The 21,502-nt window shown below is 35.9% G+C and overlaps 1 protein-coding gene across 1 annotated transcript in view; it reads right to left on the bottom strand.

Annotated features, from left to right (window-relative positions):
* Positions 1-21,502, bottom strand: part of SNTG1 (syntrophin gamma 1) — an 879,206-nt gene that overhangs the window by 318,704 nt on the left and 539,000 nt on the right. Inside the window, exon 8 of the mRNA XM_028852663.2 lies at positions 21,397-21,438. Coding sequence (XP_028708496.1) covers positions 21,397-21,438 — 42 coding nt within the window. The remainder of the gene's footprint in view (positions 1-21,396; positions 21,439-21,502) is intronic.

Below are 21,502 nucleotides of genomic sequence, written 5' to 3'. Positions count from 1 at the left end.
ACGAACATTCCTGTATATGTTTTGGTGTGGACATTTTTGTATTTATCTTGGATAAATACTTATGAGTGTGCATGTGGCATTGTATGCTAAGACAATATGTAACTTGGTAACAAACTGTCAAACTCCCTTCCACAGTGACTGTGCCATTTTGCATTTCTAGCTGCAGTGAATGAGCTTCTGCTGCTCTGTATCTTCACCAGCATTTGGTATGCTTGATTTTTTGAATTGTAGTCATTCTAATAAGGTTGTAGTAATATCTTGCTGTTTCCTATTTAGTATTATTTCCTATGTAGTATTATACATAGATGACAATTCTTAATTTATATAGATGATAAGTATATCACAAAGATATTAGCTCATAAAATTGAAGCAATGGTATCAAAACACACTCTGATAGGAACAAGGGTGTCTCCACAAAAAAAAAAAAAAAAAAAAAAAAAGGTATGTGATTTTTAAACAATGCCTTAAACAATGCCTTGCTTAGGATGTTTCTACCAGGGCTAACACCTGGACATTTATACTGTGGCACTGATGTCTTGGCCATTCTTCTGTCACAGAACATAATCTCATACTGACATTTCACTCTTATTTCTTAGGATTAAAGTTCATTACTAGGAGTATTAAATTTGGCTAAACTTTGCTGCTTTGTTAACATTCTATTTTGCAGAGGACTTAATGCGGGAATATATATTCCTTCCATTCATTTTTGTTGTTCTATACAAGAACCTATTTCCCAATTGTCCTGGAATGTTCCATCATATAAGAATGTTTTTGTGATGCTGGGCAGCCCAGAATGCCAAATGACTTCTATTACGTGACTTACCAGAGAAGGTTTCCATGATAAGGATAATTATTTGTTTATTTATTTATTGAGACAGAGTCTCTCTCTCGCCCAGGCTGGAATGCAGTGGCGCCATCTTGGCTCACTGCAACCTCTGCCTCCCAGTTCAAGCTATTTTCTTTCCTCAGCCTCCTGAGTAGCTGGGATTATAGACATGCACCATCATGCCTGGCTAATTTTTGTATTTTTAGAAGAGACAGGTGTTGCGGGAAGTCAGGGACCCTGAACGGAGGGACTGGCTGAAGCCATGGCAGAACATAAATTGTGACAATTTCATGGACATTTATTAGTTCCCCAAATTAATACTTTTATAGTTTCTTAATGCCTGTCTTTACTGCAATCTGTGAACATAAATTGTGAAGATTTCATGGACATTTATCACTTCCACAATCAATATTCTTATAATTTTCTATGCCTGTCTTTACTTTAATCTCTAAATCCTGTCATCTTTGTAAGTTGAGGATGTATGTCGCCTCAGGATCCTGTGATGATTGTGTTATCTGCACAAATTGTTTGTAGAGCATGTGTGTTTGACCAATATGAAATCTGGGCACCCAAAAGAAAAAGGATGGCTGTGATTTTCAGGGAACAAGGGAGATAACCATTAGGCCTGACTGCCCACGGGGCCTGACAGGACAGAGTCATATTTATCTTCTTACAAAAGTGAATAGGATAAATATCACTGAATTCTTTTTCTCAGCAAGGAACAGCCCTGAGAAAGAGAATGCATTCCCAGGCGGAAGTCTCTACAATGGCCACTCTGGGAGTGTCTGTCTTATATGTTTGTAGATAAGGGATAAAATAAACCCCAGTCTCATGTAGTGCCTCCAGGCTTATTAGGATTAGGAAATTCCTGCCTAGTAAATTTTAGTCAGACTGGTTGTCTGCTCTCAAACCATGTCTCCTGATAAGATGTTATCAATGACAATGAGTGCCCAGTGGGACATGAAACTTCATCAGCAATTTTAATTTTTCTCTGGTCCTGTGATCTCACTCTGTCCCCATTAGCCTTGTGATATTTTATTATCCTTGAAGCATTTAATCTCTGTAACCCACACCCTATTCTCACCCATAATAAAAACTTGCTGGTTTTGCAGCTTGGGGATCATCACGGAACCTGCCAACATGTGATGTCTCCCCCCGACAACCAGCTTTAAAATTTCTCTCTTTTGTACTTTTTTTTCTTTTTTTAGACGGAGTCTCACTCTGTCCCCCTGGCTGGAGTGCAGTGGTGCGATCTTGGCTCACTGCAAGCTCCGTCTCCCGGGTTCCTGCCATTCTCCTGCCTCAGCCTCCGGAGTAGCTGGGACTACAGGCTCCCGCCACCGCGGCCAGCTAATTTTTTGTATTTTTAGTAGAGACAGGGTTTCATCGTGGTCTCGATCTCCTGACCTTGTGATCTGCCCGCCTCGGCCTCCCAAAGTGCTGGGACTCTCTTTTGTACTCTTTCTCTTTATTTATCAGACAGGCCGACACTTAGGGAAAATAGAAAAGAACGCATGCTGAAATATTGGGAGTTGGTTTCCCCAATAGACAGGGTTTCACCCTGTTGGCCAGGCTGATTTCAAACTCCTAGCCTGAAGTGATCCACCCATCTTGGCCTCCCAAAGTGCTGGGATTACTGGCCGGAGCCACCGGGCCCGGTCAATAAGGAGGCTTTTAATCTAAGGTCTGAATGACGTGAATCTAAATCATGAAGAGATTAGGGGAGAAAAATGCAGGAAAAGAAAACAACAAAGACAAAGGCCCTAATTTGAATGTGAGCCCCAACAAAAGTGGGGGAGTGGGGATTGGCACATGGTGGGTTAGAGGGAGTGAGGAACTAGATGAATTTTGAATATTGGAGTTGCTGAAGCCCAGATATGCACTCATTTTTTTCTATGCTGGGAAGCCTCTGGAAGGTTTTCAGGATGCCTGGCAGAACCTGACTGTAGTATGGAACTCCGACCATGGTGGGATGGACATGCAGCAGGGGAACAGGGAGCGCAATCATGAGACCACTGGGTCTCCTTAGAACCCAAGAAAACGTGAGGAGAGAAAAATGAATCATGTCAATTGCTGAAAACTGTCCTTCTAAAGTAGAGGAATAAACAATCAGACAAACAATAGTAGACAATGCCTTGCCAGGAGCTCTGCACTGCAAGTAACATAGGAATTCCTACAGGGATTAGAAAAACGACATAAGTCTGAAGCTCAGATCCACACAAGCAAAAGAGAACTCCAATGAAATAATAAATGAAAGTAAATAAATTATCTTGCTTTTCTCATTCTTGATTGTCAGCTTAGCTCTTTGTTTAAAATAATAATACTAACAATATGTGGGGTGACTAAAGAGTATGGATAAGTAAAATAAATGATAGTAATGTCATAAGAGATGGGAGGGAGAAACTGGGAACATTCTGTTAAAAGGTACCTGCACTACACATGAAGAAGCAGCACAGTGCTATCTGAAAATGCATACAGATTGTTTAAAACACACAATGGAAACTAAAACAAACACTAATTGTTTTCAATAGCATAATTGATATTATGCTTAATCAAATGCTTAATATAAACCATGGAAGTAATGGGCTTAAGGATGTAATGGGCTTAATCAAATGCTTAATATAAACCATGGAAGTAAAAAAAGAGTGAGGGAGGGGACAGAAAAAAGAACCAATGTAATAAATAGATAAAAGTTACAAACATAGTGGATATTAATTCAGTTTTATCAATAATAACTTTATATTTGAATGGTATAAATATAGCAACCAAAAGACAGATTATCTAGGGACTATAAAAGAACCAACTCTAATTTCTACAAGAAACCCATTTTAAATGAAGAAAACCCATTTAAATAGGCTTAAGGTAAAGGGATGGAGAAAAATATACTTTGCTAGCATTAATAAAGGCAGCCGGAGGAAATATATTAATTATGGACAAAGAGGACTTAGAGCAAGGAGAGTTACCAAAGCTAAGGAGAGGAATTAAATAACGATTAAGTGAGAAATTAAGTAAGATAAAGCAGTAGAATCTCAAAGAAGACATAGCCATATTAAACAGTCTAACAACAGCATGTTACTATATATGTGGCAAAAACACTGATAGAACCAAAAAGAAAAATATACATATATTATAATTATAACTTACAATGGCACTTTTTTCAAAAACTGATAGTTCAAGCAGGTAGCAGTTGGTTAAAAATATAGTTGGACTGAACAGTACTATTGTTATAATAGACTTTTATAGAATATACCATTTACAAGTAGCAAAATATATACTTTTTTCAAGCTTATAAGGAAATTTTATAAAAGCAGATTATATTCTATGCCAGAAAAAAATTTTAACTTAAATTTTTGAAAAAAAAAATTTATTGTACAAATATGTTCCCAGATAATGAATAATTTAAAACAAAAATCAGTAAAATAAAGAGACCTCAAAAGTCCCCAGATGTTTGGAGGTTAATCAGTACCCTTCTACACAGCATGTGAGCCATTAATAAGTCTGAAGAGAATTTAAAAATATTTTGAACTCAATAAAAGTAAAAATACATCTTACCAATATTTGTGACATTCAGGAAAAGAAGTACTTAAAGGTAAATTTATACCATTGAATGCGTGTATTAGTAAAGAAGGTTAAAATCAATGATCTAAGCGCTCACAATACTAAATTAGAAAAAGCAGCAATCAAAGTCTAAAGCAAAAAGAAAGCAAATAACAAAAATTACAGAGGAAAACAATGAAATGGAAAGCAGACACACAAAACAACAGGGAAAAATAATAAAACTTAATGCTTGTTTTTTGAAAAGATAAAGAAAATGAGAAATTCCTAGGAAACTCACCAAGAAATAAAGAGAGAAAGATACAAACTACCAGTGTCAGAAATGAGAGATCATACTTATTGATCCCACGGATACCAAAAGGCTAATATAGGAACACTGTGAACAACTCTGTGCCCACAGATTTGATAATTTACATGATCTGGGTAAATTTCCACAAGAATAAACAGATATTACAAAATAGTCTATATTTATTAAATATATTTAGTGAATAAATAATAACATTACAAAAAGAAAGTACCAAATCTAGAGAGTAGCCTTAGTAAATTCTATCACATATTTAATGAAGAAATAATATTAATCCTCCACTATTTTGTCTAGAACACAGAAGGAGAGGTAACAGTTTGTAACTCATTCTGTGGTAACATAATTAACCCAACACTTGGAAAAGTTTTTAAAAGTGTTACAGAAAAAAAAATAAGAGCAATATTTCTTATGAATATAGCTACAATGATTGTGAACAAAATATTAGCAAATCAAACGGAATAATGTATAAAAAGATTTATATACCACACCTAATGAGATTTATTCCAGTTAAGCATGTATGAATCAAAGTTTGCAATCCAAACAAACCCACCATATCAAAAAAGTCTACCAGAAACAAAACCAAAACAAAACACAAAAACTCTTAGAACTAATAAAGAAGTATAGCAAGGTTTCTACCTTGCTAGGGATAGACATTCAATATACATTGTGTTATTGCTTTCTACTTACCAACAATAAACAATTTAAATTTGAAGTTAGAAAAACAATACTGTTTATAATAACACCAAATAATTGATGTACCTGCGTCCAAATTTAACAATATATCTACAGAATTATATGTGGAAAACTACAAAGCTCTGCTGATAGAGCAAAGACAATATAAATCAATAGATGTTCCATGTTCATGGATTTGAGGACTCAAAATTGCTTAGATGCTGATTTTCTCAAACTGATCAATGAATTTAATGAAATTCCCATCAAAATCCAAAAAGTTATTTTGTAGATATTTTGAAGTGATTTTAAAATTTATATAAAACAGCAAAAGACTTTAAATTGCAACAGAATATTGGGAAAGAAAAAGTTAAAAGGCTCATGTTTCCCAATTTCAAGACTTACAATTAAGCTACAATAATTAAGGCAGCATGGTGTTGGCAAAATAATACACATGATCAATGGAAGAGAACGAGGAGACCAGAAATAGCTCCACATAAATATAATCAACTGATCAACAAAGAAGCAATGGCAATTCAATGGGAAATTGGTAAGATTTTGATAAATGTGCTGAAACTATTAGAAAGTCATACACACACACAAAAAAATAAAAATTAAGTTAGATGTGTTACCCCTTTCACAAAAATGAACTCAAAATTAATAATAGACCTAAATTTAAAATGCAATACTATAAAAATTCTAAAAGAACGTAGAGTGTAAAATAACCTTGAGCTTGACAATTAGTTTTTATGTCAATGCGTGACAATGTTGGCATGCATGCAGGGTAACAGGAACTTTCATTTACTACAGGGATATACACAAAATGGTATAGCCACTTTGGAAGACAGTTCGGCAGTTTCTTACAAAGCTAAAGATAGTCTCTCCATATAATTCAGCAATTGCCTTCTGAGCAAATTGGTTTCTAAAAATACGTCTACACAGAAACCTGCATGAAAATGTTATAGCACTTTATATAATAATTGACAAATAGTAGAAGCAAGTGTGATGCCCTTCAATAGGTGCATGAATAAACAAATTATAATGCATCCATATAATGGGATATTCTTCAGTAACAAAAAGAAAAGAGCTTTCAAGCCAGGAACAAAGTCATAAATCTTAAATGCACCTTGCTAAGTGAAAAAAGCCAATCTAAAAAGGCTAGATTTTCTACAATTTTAATTACTTGGCATTCTGTTAAAGGAAAAACTAAAGAAACAGTGAAATGATCTACAGCTTCCTGAAGGCCATGGTGGCTTCAAACATGATACTGTGCAGGTGTCAAAACACATTGAATTTACAATCAAAGAGTTAACTTTCGTGTGTGAAAATCTTAAAATAAAAACAACTTAGTAGGTTGAGAGATATGACAAAATGCAGAATGTGACAACAGAATCTTACTGTATTACAAATGTTTGAAGCAACTTCACTTAAGATCTGTAAGTCAAAGGGGAAAGGGACTGAGCATAATTCTTCTACTCTACCTGATGAAATTGTTTCCCACTGTGGAATGGGTTATTCTGATACTGCTGTACATATATTCCAGATTTGAACAATTAAATAAATGAATAACAGATAATATAACCATGTGTTAGAATGAGATGAGCAAGGGGAGGAGGCTGTGGAGTTTCATGTGATAAGGATTGAGTTAGAAACAGCAGTATAAAGTCAGGAGTAGCTAATAATAGCTACATATAACAATGTGTATGAATAGACACAAGCACACCTTGTTTCCTTGTGCTTGACTTAACTGACCTCTGCAGATATTGCATATTTCATATACTGATGGTTTGTAACAAGCCTGTGTGGAGAAAGTCTATCAGAGCATTTTTTTTCCAACAGCATGTGCTCATTTTGTGTCTTTGGGTTGCATTTCGGTAATTTTTACAATACTTTGACTTTTTCAGTTAGTGAAACTACTTGAAAAACAGGTATTTTTTCAGATATTATTTAACAGTTATGATTTTAACAGATATTATTGTATCTGACATGATGACCTGTGATCAGTGTTTTTTGTTTGTTGGGTTTTGTTTGTTTGTTGGTTTATTTTTAAAGACAGAATTCCACTGTGTCACCCAGGCTAGAGTGTAGTGGTGTGATCTCAGCTCACTGTAATCTCCACCTCCCAGTCCAAGTGATCCTCCTGCTTTAGCCTTTCGATGATCACTGATCTTAGATGTTGCTATTATAATTATTTATAGGGTGCCACAAACCATACATGCACAAGGCAGCAAACTTAATTGAGAAATGTTGTGTGTGTTCTATCTGTTCATTTCCCCAGTTCTCTCCCTGTCTGCAGGCCTTTCTATACCCTGAGACACTACTGAAGTTAAACCAAGTAATAACCCTGTCCTGGCCTATAAGTGTTCAAGTGAAAGGAAAATTCACACACCTCTCACTTTAAATCAAAACTTAGAACTTATTAAACTTAGTGAGGAAGGCATAGTGAAAGGCAAAATAGGGCAAAAGGTAGGCCTATTGCACAAGCAGTTAGCCAGGTTGTAAATTTAAAAGAAAAATTATTGAAGGAAATTAGAAGTGCTACTCAAGTGAAGATGCAAGTGGTAAGAAAGTGAGACAGGCTTACTGCTGATATGGAAGAAGTTTCAGTTGTCTGGATAGATCTAACCAGTCACAACATCCCCTTAATCCAAAGCCTAATCCAGAGTAAGGCCGTAACGCTCTTCAATGCTATGAAACGTGAAAGAAATGAGAACATGGCAGAAGAAAATTTGGAAACTAGCAGAGGTTGGTTCATGAGGTTTAAGGAAAGAAGGCATCGCCATGACATAAAAATGCCAGGTGAAGCAGTAAGTGCTGATAGGGAAGTTGCAGGAAGTTATTAAGAAATCTAGTAAAGATAAATGATGAAGGTGGCTACACCAAACAGCAAATTTTCACTGTAGACAAAATAACCTTCTGCTGGTTGCCTTCTAGAAATTTCATAGCTAGAGAGGAGAAGTCAATGTCTGTTTTCAATGCTTCAAAGAACTGACTGGCTCTATTATTAGGGGCTAATGCAGCTGGTGACTTTAAGTTGAAGCCAGTGTCTATGTACCATTTTGAAAATGCTAGTGACCTTAAGAATTAAACTAAATCTACTCCACCTGTACTCTAGGAATAGAATAACAAAGCCTGGATGACAGGACATCTGTTTACAGCATAGTTTGCTAAATATTTTAAGCTCACTGTTGAGACATACTGCTTAGAAAAAAAGATTCCATTCAAAAGGTTACTGCTCATTGACAATGCACCTGGTCACTCAAGAGCCCTAATGAAGATGTAAAATAAGATTAATGTTGTTCCATGCTTCCTAACACAATATCCATTCTGAAGCCCATGGATCAAGGAGTAATTTCAACTTTTGAGTTTTGTTATTTAGGAAATACATTTCACAAGGTGATAGCTCCAAAAATAGTGATTCCTATGAGGGATCTGGGCCAGGTCGATTGCAAACCTGGACAGAATTCACACTCCAGATGCCATTAAAAAAACATTTCTCTTTTACGGGAGAGGCCAAAATATCAACATTAACAGGAATTTGGAAAAAGTTTATTCTAACCACCATGGAGGACCTTGAGGGCTTCAAGTTTTCAGTGTAGGAAACAACAACAAACAGTGGAAATAGCAAGAGAATTGGAATTAGAAGTAGAACCTGGGCTGGACGTGGCTCATGCCTATAATCCCAGCACTTTGGGAAGCCAAGGTGGGTGGATCACAAGGTTAGGAGTTCAAGACCAGCCTGGTCAACATGGAGAAACCCCATCTCTACTAAAAATACGAAATTTTGCTGGACACAGTGGTGCGCACCTGTAGTCCCAGCTTCTTTGGAATCTGAGGCAGGAGAATTGCTTGAACCTGGGAGGCGGTGGTTACAGTGAGCCAAGATCATGCCATTGCACTCCAGCCTGGTGACAGAGTGAGGCTTCGTCTCAAAAAAAAAAAAAAAAAAAAAAAAAGTAGAACCTGAAGACGCAACTGAGTTGCTGCCATGTCATGAAAACACACGAATACATGAGGAGCTGATTTGTGTGGAAGAGTAAAGAAAGTGGCTTATTGAAAGGAAACTCTTCCTGATGAAGATGCTGTGAACATTCTTGAAATGACAACAAAGAATTTAGAATATTACATAAACGTAGTTGATAAAGCAATAGCACGGTTTGAGAAAATTGACTACAATATTGAAAGAAGTTCAAAAGGCTATTAAACAGCATCACATTACAGAAATTTTTTTAATGAAAGGAAGAGCCAATAGATGTGGCAAATTTCATTGTTGTTTTAGTTTAAGAAATTGCCCCAGCCACCCCAGCCTTCAGTAACCACTACTCCAATCAGTCAGCAGTCATCAACATTGAGGCAAAACTCTATCCCAGCAAAAATATTATGACTTACTGAGAGCTAAGATAATTGTTAGTTTCTTTAGCAATTAAGTATTTTAATTAAGGTATGCACATTTTTAAGAAATAATCCTATTGCATGCATAAGAGACTATAGTATATTTTAAATATAAGTTGTATATGCACTTCCATATAGATATTTTCATAAACCAAAATTTACAAGACTCACTTTAGTGCGATATTCTCTTTTTTATCTTTTTATTTTTTATTTTGGCTTCAATAGTTTTGGGGGTACAGCTGGCTTTTGGTTACATGAGTAAGTTATTTGGTGATGATTTCTGAGATTTTGGTACACCCATCATTGGATCAGAGTACAATGTACCGAATATGTGGTCTTTTATTGCAGTATCTAGAACTAAACCCATGGTATCACCAAGGTATGCCTCTATGTGTATATGAAGAGGCATGTATACACACGTTTCCTTCCTAGCTGAGAAGGCCTAGGAAGCGCCACTACTTTGCACACCTAGAACCCAGATTTTGACTTCTGGTACCATTCTCTATTAAAGGCAAGCAGAACTTCTAGGGGAAATATCTGATTCTTAGACTGGCAGGAAATATGCAAGATCAGCCTGAAAAGTACGTTAGTGCTAGAAGCTGAGGAGCTGCAAAGAACAAAACAAAACTAACAAACAAACAAAAAAAACCCTACTATATTAGGGTATTTAAAAGTGACACTGAAGTCCACAGAAAGAGCTCCCAATACCCAAAACTGGAACCATTTGACCAGTAAAATATATAAGATAGTATTGGATTATATCCCAAAGTATAAAATAAATCTATGTGCATCCACAGTGATTTAATAAATGATCAAATAATAAATTGAGAAAAATAGATAAATCTATGTTAACAGAATTCTAAATAATTTATGTAGATAGCCTGCCCTCACGCAGTAAAGCACAATTTTCAACTGCATAATTGGCATTGTGCATAGCGACATACTTCTTGAAAACAGCCTGGACAGAAAAAAAAAATACATTTACAATGAAGAATTCTGTAAACCTCTATCTCAGACAGGTAATCAATGTTATTATCTATGGTAATAAGTCATGCTGGTAGTTTTCTCTTAGTATGATGTGATAAGAATGGCAATTTCACTCTGTGGTCTTCCTTGGGAAAACCACATAAACCCAGTATGGTCACACACACACACACACACACACACACACACACACACAAATACACACATACAAATACACACACACAAACAAACACTCCAGAAAAATCTCAGCTGAATGACATTCTACAAAACAACCTGGCCAGTACTACTTAAAACTTTCAAAGTCATCAAAAAATCAAAAGCAAGAACCCTGAAGAGACATGACTACTAAATGCAATGTGTATTCTGATGGGATCCTATAAGAAGAAAAAAAAGCCATTAGGTAAAAACTAATGAAATCTGAATAAAGTGCAAGCTTTTCTTGGTAGCAATATATTAACAGTAATTTCATAATATCAAAAGATATTAGTATTAGGGAAATATGTGTGATGAGTACGTTAGAATTCTTGGTACTATCTTTAAGAAAGGACTCCTTATTCAATAAATGGTGCTGGAATAGCTGGCTAGCCATATGCAGAAGAAAGAAACTGGACCCCTACCTTTCACTATATACAAAAATTAACTCAAGATGTATCCAAGAATTAAATGCATGACATCGAACTCTTAAGTATCCTAGAAGAAAACCTAGAAAACACCATTTTGGACATCAGCTTTGTGAAAGAATTTATGACCAAGTCCTCAAAAATAATTACAATGAAAACAAAAATTGACAGTGAGACCTAATTAAACTAAACAGCTTCTGCACAGCAAAAGAAAACATCAAAAGAGTATACATACAACCTACAGAATGGGATAAAATATTCACAAACTATGCATCCAACAGAAGACTGATATCCAGAGTCTTTAAAGAAGTGGAACAATAGAACAAGCAAAAAACAAATAGCCCTATTAAAAAATGGTCAAAAGACATGAACAGACACTTCTCAAAAGAGGATGGAGAATCAGCAAACAAACATATTTAAAAATGCTCATCATCACTAATCATCAAAGAAATGTGAATTAAAACGACATGAGATACCATCTCACACCATTCAGAATGTCTGTTAATAAAGGCTGCAGAGAAAAGGGAATGCTTATACACTGTTGGTGGGAATGTAATTTAGTTCAGCCACTGTGGAAAGCAGTTTATAGGTTTCCCAAAAAGTTTTAAATAGAACTACCATTTGGCTCAGCATCCCCATTACCGGGTATATATCCAAAATAAAACAAATCATTTTACAGAAAAGGCACACGTGTTCACATGTTCATTGCAGCACCACTCACAGTAGCAGAGTCATGGAATCAACCTAAGTACCCATCAATGGAGGATTAAAGAAAATGTGGTACATATACACCATGACATGTTATATGGCAGTAAAAAAGAAATAAATCACGTCTGTTGTAGCAACATGGATAAAGCTGGAAGCTATTATCCTAAGTGAAATAATACAGGAACAGAAAACCAAATACCACATGTTCTTTTATAAGTGGGAGCTAAACATCGGGTATTCATGGACACAAAGATGGCAGCAGTAGACACTGAGGCAGGAGGGAAGGAGTGGCACAAGGTCTGAACAACTAATTGTTGAATAATATGCTCACTACCTGAGCAACGGATCTTTCATACCCCAAACCTCAGCAATATGCAGTATACCCAGGTAATAAACCTGCACATGTACCTCCACAATCTAAAATAAAAGTTGAAAAAGAAAAACATATATATCATTATGCATAAAATGCGTGTATTTCATTTGGAGAAAAATACATGAAAATTCAAAATAAATATATATTTCAATATTTTATTTTAATTACCTCCTCTCTTATCATGAGTCAAATAAAATGCTCGAATGAAAAAATAAAAATAAAAACCAAAACCATTCGAATATAAACAGTTTGCTTAACAATCAGATTTAAAGAGAACAAAGTTTGATGGCTTACCAACATTTAATTTCAAAACATAGTACAAATTTACAAGAATCAAGAATGTAATACTGGTATATGTGAATAAGTTAATGAAACAGCATTAAGAATATGGAAATAAACTCTAACATTTAGGGCAATTCATTTTCAACAGAAGTGTCAAGGCAATATAATAGGAAAGAATAGTCTTCTCAATAAATGGGACACCTTACCTTACCATATACAAAAATTAACTCAAAATTGATCCTAGACATAAGAGTTAAAACTATAAAAACATTAGAATAAGAAATGACAGTAAGTCTGTATGGCCTTAGATTAGGAAAAGATTTATTAAGTAAGACACCAAAAGCACAACTGACAAAATTAAAATATTGATAAAGTAGACTTCATAACAGGCAAAACCTTTGAGCTTCAAAAAGCACCATTAAGTAATTGAAGAGATTAAGCCACAGACGAGGAAAAAATATTTGCGAATTGTATATCTGACTTGTAGCCAGATTATGTAAACAAACTCTTAGAAATCAGTAAGAAGTGAACCCTTCTCCTTTAAATTAAAGAAAAATTTAAAATTAAATTTTCTTCTTTAAATTAAAGAAAAATTTAAATTTAAATTTTCTTCTTTAAATTAAAGAAAAATTTAAATTTAAATTAAAGGTGATATAGGCATATATAACAAACATAAGAAAAGATGTTCAATATTTTTAGTCATTAGGAAAATGCAGAGTAATATCAAAATTTGATGCTACTTCATGGCAAGTATAGACATGTAAAATGCTTTTATTTCATTTTCTTTTAATTGGTATTGTGTTTCTACTGGAAAACATATACAAGAAGTCTGGATATTTTTCTTGTATTATTCTTTTGATAATGGATGCTCCTTTTATTTCATGTAATATTTTATTTCTGAATTCCATTGGTTCAATGTCAAAATTATTGAATGTGCTGTCTCTCATATTCTTTATCTGCCATATTACCTTCTTGTTTGCTACTTTATTCCATTTTGATATGTTTCCCAACATTTTTGTAATCTAATTTTTAAAGATGGATATCAAAGTGTTAATATCCAAGAGTTCTTCTTTTTCTGCATGTTCCTTTTATATATAATGGTAGCGTTAATTCATTTACAAATTAATTTTCACCATCTATCTGAAAATATTACAATATAAAATCCTTTTGCTAAATAAACCTTGCTTTGTCTGTTTCCTCAATTTTTTTTTCCTGTTTTAGCCTCTGCCTTTGATGTGGTTGATTTTCTTCAAATCTTAATGATCCTTTGGTATCACAAAATATTTCAGAGTGAGACACTGAAAAGCAAATTGACAGCGTTGGGTACAGGACTCATGGTTTATCGACTGGGTTCCACTGTGAGGTTTAGGGTGAACTCTGTTTGCACCAGGAGAGTCCAAATGTATTATTTGTGGATTATTTGTTAGATCAATTTCACTAAAAAAGAATCTTCTCACCTCTTCTCTGAGTGGTGAAACCGGCTGCCAATATTCTGAGAGCTGAAGGAAGGACAAACACAGAGCACTTACTGCCCATAATGGACATCTCACTGTACTTACGGCAGTGCCTGGGGCTGAATACTCAGAGCCTCTTGAACTCTAATTCGATTGCCTGTTCTTGACTACACCTCTTCAATCCTTCCTTTCCACACTCCCATCCACGATTCCTGTCTGAGGCCTGCAGCGGGGATGTTTGCTGAATGGTGACTTTGACTATAGCCCCTTGGCCCTTTAGGTCCCCCCACCCCGCTCCATCTATCTGCTCTCTATTCTTAAATAATATTGCCAACAACCCTTTCCCCTTGTCTTCTATTCTCCTCCTCTTTTATCTTTACGATTTTTACATTTAAAGAGTTATTCATTATCATATAGAAAGTATTTCAAAAGGGGAGAGAAGTAAAAACATTTTGCCTAATCTCACATCTCTGTATTCATTTGCTTAAAATTGTACATTTGCTCCTTGGGAAGGCCTTAAAATTGTCTTTTGATAGAGAATTTGGAGAGTCAGGAATACAAAGAGTTCCCCTATTATTAATATCTTGCATCAGCATGGTGCATTTGTGACCATTGCTGAGCCAGTGTAGATGCGTTGTCATCCAGGGAGGCCCATAGGTATCCCCATTAGAGGTTTCTCTTTGTGTGCTGCAGCTCTGTAGGCTTTAACAAATGTTTGTGTTATTTGACAATGAAAGAATTGAACATTTTACCTGAAAAAGACCTAAGCAATAATCTACTTCAAACTCTTAATCCTTCAGATGAGAGAAACGAGGGAGAGAGAGAATGAGGCCCTTTATCAACATCACAGAGTGGAAAAGTGTGACAAAACTTTTACCTTGCGTTAAAACCTCCATTGTCATATGGTTTCTTCTTGGCTTTCAGTTTGATGAGCTGATTATTTTAAAATAAAATGTCAGCTATGTGAAAATTATAGAATTTGTATAACATACATTCCTCATTCTAATCCCTCAGACAGGAGAGTGTCTGAGAAGATCCCTGCGGAATGTGTGAAGGGATTGCAGGCACACCCATGCCTGCCCTGCCAGCTTTCTCTTCCCAATTTGACCTGGTTTAGGTGTGCCTGCTGGGGTGTATCCTGTTTTTAGACTCCTCTACAAGGAAATTGGCTGGGGCTTTAATAAGTAGTTGGTTTTTCAGGCCTGGTTTTGTCTCATTAATAGAACGTGCTAAGGTTTGAACATTTGTGTACCTCCAAATTTTATATTGAAACTTGACCCCCACAGTGGTAGAGCAAGTGGTAGAGTCTTTTGGGAAGTTATTAAATCATGAAGGTTCCACTCTCATGCACAGAACTAATGTTCTCATAAAGGATCTTCAGAGAGTTGCTTGGCCCTTCAAATATTTTCTGCTGTGTGAGGACCCACCCAGCTTTCATCTCTTCCAGAGGAGGCTGCAAAAAGATACCATCTTTAAAGCAGAGAGCAGCCCTCAGTGGACTCCAAGCCTGCTGGTGAATTAATCTTGGACCTCCCAGTCTCCATGACTGTGAGGGGAAAAAAAAAGCCTCTATTAGTTATAAGCTATCCAGTTGCAAGTATTTTGTTACAGCTGAAGGGATGGACTAGATGGAACTTTGCAAAATCAGGTCTTTCAGTTCTCTAAGATGTTCAATTTCACTCAAAAAATAGACCACAAATAAAGATTTGATAAGAATCAGCGGTCAGTATAAGCATGTATGTCATTAAAATGTCACCTGTGCTGTCTGGATGCATAACTTATACAGGGGACGGACAGGTGGGTCTAGCAAAAAAGACATCCCTAAAAGTATTAATGCAAAGCTAAGTATGAAAATAAGGCAAGGATATTTTATTTCTTTTCAAAAGCAGGCATAGTGTAGACAGTATTTCTGGCCTTTTTGTGGTTGCACTAAACATTTCCCAGAGCACTGAGAAACATTAAAAGTTAAATTACATTGTATATGGCTTTCCTTGGTGGAAGTTAATTCAGAGAAAAATTATCCAGTACGGTTAGAATTCTTAAGGAAGTATTAATCACTTAGAGCTCAAAACCTATTTTCAGATTGTAAACAATGTAATAGTCAGCAGTTAGGTAAAACATGACTTGTACCTCATGATATTTTAATCTAAAATGATCTTTGTGCTCAACTCACATCCTAAATTTGTTCCTTGGTGACACATAAAACCTCCCAGATTGTTGCAATACATAAATTTATACCTTTTCCGAGATGATTTGTTATAACTCTTGTATTGTTTTTGTCTGATTAAAGTAAAAAAGAATATGTTCTTACTCCAATGGAAATTTTAAATTAAGTTAGGCATATATCATAACAAGCAAAATGCTATTAACCAGGATTTTTGCATTAGGTTTTATCAGCATTTGTTTTCATTGTATGAAGGTGTCATTTTAAATTACATAGTTTTAGTTACTCATTCTATTCTTTTAGAATTATGAATTTTTTTAGAGTTTAGTTCAAAGTCATGACTTCAGAATTAGGTGTTAATTTTTGCAATTCAAATTACCTAATAAATTCTATTCATGAAAATCATAGAAACAAAAAGCAAATGAACATACTTTTGTTGAAACCCATAAATCTCAAGTCTGAAAGCGGAAATGCTACTTTAAAAGGCAACCTCTGGAATCAGCTATGCATCCATCTTGCTTTGCCTAATGATGATTTACTCTTTCAAAAGTCTCGTTAGATGGAAATTTCAGTTATGCGAATGGATTATCTTGTTAGAACCAGGATGCTTTTTACTCAATGAATACTTTTCTGCTATAGTTAAATCTTATTTCCTATTATTTCTGGTGAAGAGAGGAAGATCACCATTGTTATATGTTAGAGACCATTGTAAATAAACATTGTTTTCATATTGCCCCTTTCTAATAGTTTTCTTAAATTTTTTGTATACTCAATTATTAAAATCAAAAGAAATGATGCCCACATACCAATAAGGTTACAGTGATATAGAGTTATTTATATATTCTTTCTTATCACACAAAGTACTCAGCCTCAAAAAGTATTCAGTGTTAGAGTTTTCACATAGATGGCACTCAGGTAAGTACTTTTTTTTTTTTTAGCTCTGTCTGAGAGGCTGGAGTGTAGTGGCACAATCTCAGTTCACTGCAACTTCTGCCTCCTGGGTTCAAGCAAATCTGCTGCCTCAACCTCCTGAGTAGTTGGGATCACAGGCGTGCACCACCACGTCTGACTAATTTTTGTATTTTTAGTAGAGACAGGGTTTCACCATGTTGGCCAGGCTGGTCTGGAATCTTTGGTCTCAAGTGATCTGCTCTCCTGGGCCTCCCAAGGTGCTGGGATTACAGGCGTGAGCCACTGCGTCCAGCCACCCAGCCACTCACACAATTCATTTTTTTGTTGTTGTTGTTGTTTAATTTTGTTTTGTTTGATTTTTTTCAGATGGAGTCTTGCTCTGTCACCCAGGCTAGAGTGCAGTGACATGACCTCAGCTCACTGCAACCTCCGCCTCCTGGGTTCAAGCAATTCTCCTGCCTCAGCCTCCTGATTAGCTGGAGTTACATGTGCATGTCACCACGCCCAGCTAATTTTTTTGTATTTTTCGTAGAGATGGGGTTTCACCATGTTGGCCAGGGTGGTCTTGAACTCCTGACCTCATGATCCACCCACCTCAGCCTCCCAAAGTGCTGGGATTATAGGCATGAGCCACCACACCTAGCCCAAATAATTCTTGATATGTGATCAGTTTACTTGTTAAGCAAAAGAAAAATACAGATGACAAGATATAGAGATGGCCATCAGCTTACTGTGTTTAGGGTTCAGTGGCAAAGAGAGTAGCATCAATGTTAACATCTGCAGTGGCAATAGATCGCTTTCCTTGATGGGTTTTGGTGTCTTGGAGGCACAACTCATAAGCTCCAAAACATGTTCACATGGAAAATAAAAAGACACACTGCTAGGATGAACAAGGAATCCCCATTTTTCACACAGTCCTGCCAGTCTTGCCTTGCCACTCTTTACGATGTCAACTCCTCACTGGAATTGTTGAAGGAAGCATGGGATGCTGAGCAGCAGCATTGACTCTGTCTGTGTGTGACCCCCCAGGACCCATCATGGGTCCTAAGCAGACCCTGTCCCACCTTGACACAGCAGTGCCCATGGAGGGGGAATAGGGAGATGAGCAGCAGCATGTGAGCGGTGGCATTTGGTGGTATCAAAATAATGTATGACCACTTAATTGCCAGGTATATGCTTGGAGTTTCACATATAGTATTCTCATTCATTCCCACAACATTTATTAATTGTTCATTTTTTTGAATACATAATAGAGAGATAGAAAAGGCTAGTTCATTCTGTTGACCTTAAATTACAATGTTCATAAGTGGTTGAGCTACGATTTGCAGAGTTGTTTCTGAGCATTGAAGCCCTATGTATGCACTATGCTGCATGCCAAGCAGTGCTGGGCACTGGTTCTAGTTTCCTGTCATGAGGAAACTGTGAGATTCTCTTCCTTAACAATCTTCCAGCAAGAATGCAGTGGGTGATGTGAATGAAGCCAGGAATTCACTTATTATACTCCCGTACTGGTCCCATGAGAAATATATACAGTAGATGTAAATGCTTCCGTGATCTAATTCTAGGCATTTGGTTACAGAATCCCATCCACAAATCTACTGAGCACCCACTGCTCACAGCACCAGGTACTGGCCACTACCTGGACAATGTAAAATCCCCCTTCTATATAAATCAAACCTAATAACTCCAACACAAAACATTTACACTGTTGAAGCCTGTTTGACGGTAAAGCCGATCATAGGCTGAATGCACAATTTCTAACATCAAGGAATAGCGTAGGTGTATAAAATAAAAGTTACATATGCACAAACAACATGCTTCCATACCTGCCCAATTTGTTTCTGAATTTGGTGTTTTACAAGGAATGTGGCATATCAGCATGCTATTTGGAATAAGAAATGTGGTATATCAGCATGCTAACTGAAAACCACCTACATTCTCTGAGCTTGTTATAACTTTTTCTGCCCTTGTAGGTTTATTATTAAACATTTAATTAATATCTCTGTTCTGCTGAGGTGTAAGTCTATTGGCTTAGCTAATAAGCAGTGAGGACAAAGCATCTAATAGCTGTTGGAAAGTCAATTATTAGATATAAATGAAAATATTAGTACTCATATTTCAAAGCTGGTAGAGTTAAGCTTCTCAGAAAAAAATAAAATTTTTTGTGAAGGACCACATATAATTTGCAATACAATCCCAAATTTCTTTCCTTTATAACAAAATGAGCACCATTCAGAAGTGGAATTATTAGCGCGTTCTAATCTTTCATGCCGCACTAATCTGTTTAATCAAAGCTCCATCTCAGTTTGTCTAAGCATGCTGCCTGCCTCTGAAGGGCAAATTGCATTCCATCTAACAGCATGTGGTTTTAAAAGAGAATGCACTTGTTTTTACTCCCTGGGTAATGAGTTTAAAATCACTTTGTGCTTTTGAAAGAAGAGTCAAGTTACAAGCAGCTTGGCTTATGTGACTATATTTAAAATTTACATAGGAATCTGCAAAATAGAAGGCTCTGTGCTGTGCTGGTTTCTCACTTGTTTACAAATTTGTTCTAAAATATTAGTTCTCTTTGCACATATTTGTAGGAAACTTGGGACTTGAAATATGTATATTTTACATAAAGTTGAGAACAGAGTGGCAAGAGCATGGCTCAAATAAGATTTTAAGAAGACAAAGACAAGTGACAAATACTAAAAAATCTTGATTATTTATGCCAAATGTTCCTAATTAAAAACCCTCCTTCATATCAGTTCTTGTGCAGCCGTGGCTTTTCACAGACACTTGAGGTTGCCTCTCTGAGATTTGAAATGTATCAACATAGTTTTCTCTAAATAGCTTTTAACAGAGGAGCAGTCTATTCAAAACCCAAATAAACTAGAGCTGTGACAAGCAAAAGGGCTACAGTATTCCTTATTTTCTTTGGCCTTTGAGTATAAACTTTTAAATACAATTTCTCCTCTACTGTTTCCCATAGGAGCTGATACAGAAATCAGTGAGGTTTTAGAATGATATTTAATCAACCAAGACAGACATGTCCCAGAATGCCTATCACAGTCTTGTTCCTTTCTGTATTTTTTTAATGTCATTTCACCACCCCCAACAGAAGTTCCTTAACCTTTCAGCTTCTCTGAAAGTTGAATTTAGAAGCCACCTATAATGGAACCACTTAAGCCGGTTGCTAAAATCCACATCCCTGGGCCCACCCAAACTTGTTAAATTAGAATATGTAATTCCAGGGCTTGGGAATCTGCACATTCACAAATCTAAGAAAACACCGCCATAAAACTGGATGACTACTCTGTCTAGTGTTAAACCTGTCTGCCTTGAGGTTAAGGTTCTCTCTCTCTCTTCTCTCTCTCTCTCTCTCTCTCTCTCTCTCACACACACACACACACACACACAAACACACACACTCACACACACAGACAATACACACTTGCAGTCTTTATATGTCCTTCCATTTGTTCCTAGGTAATCTATCTGTGGGGGATTGGTTCCAGGAAGGACCCCAGAGGATACCAACACCCATGGATGCTCAAGTCCCTTATATAACAAGTTGTAATATTTGCATACAAACTATGCATATCCTCCTGTATGCCTAAAATCATCTTTAGATAACCTGTAATATCTAATATAATGCAAATGCTATGTAATAGTTGTTATATTGTTTTGAATTATTTTTATTATTGATTGTTATTTCTTATTATTCTTCCTCAAGTATTTTCTACAGATGGTTGGTTGAATCTGCCAATGTGAAATCCCATAAATAGAGAGGGATGCCTGTACTGTCTGACATTCTACAGGCATAAATGAATTGTTTATAAGCTTTTAAACACTTACAGAGATTTAGAGATACATTTCACCTAATGGTGTATTTAGTGGACATTGACTGGTAGGGGTAGATAGAAAAACTGGAAAAACATAGAAAATGTTCATCTTTAAGTAAGAACTTCAAAACACATTTCATCCTTGATAGGACTCATTAATCTATTTCTAATTAAAAAAAAAAAAAACAAGAGAACATTTGAAAATCTGATGTCAAACTGGATAAATGTCATATCTGCCTAATGAATGAAATGACAATCTTCAGCAATGCACTAAATTCTTATTTGCACATGGGGAAAATTATAACATTAGGAAAAAGTAAACTCACCACTTCTTCATGTCTACATTTTCTCACATTAATGCCATTTATCTGCAATGAAAAGAAAAGCATAGTTTCCTATGGCATATTGTAAACTGAGTTAATGTTTTGACCA

This window comes from Macaca mulatta, chromosome 8 (assembly GCF_049350105.2).
Source record: "Macaca mulatta isolate MMU2019108-1 chromosome 8, T2T-MMU8v2.0, whole genome shotgun sequence".
Lineage (NCBI taxonomy): Eukaryota > Metazoa > Chordata > Mammalia > Primates > Cercopithecidae > Macaca > Macaca mulatta.
The sequence above is the reverse complement of the archived record's forward strand: the minus strand, read 5'-3'. Positions and strand labels throughout refer to the sequence as shown.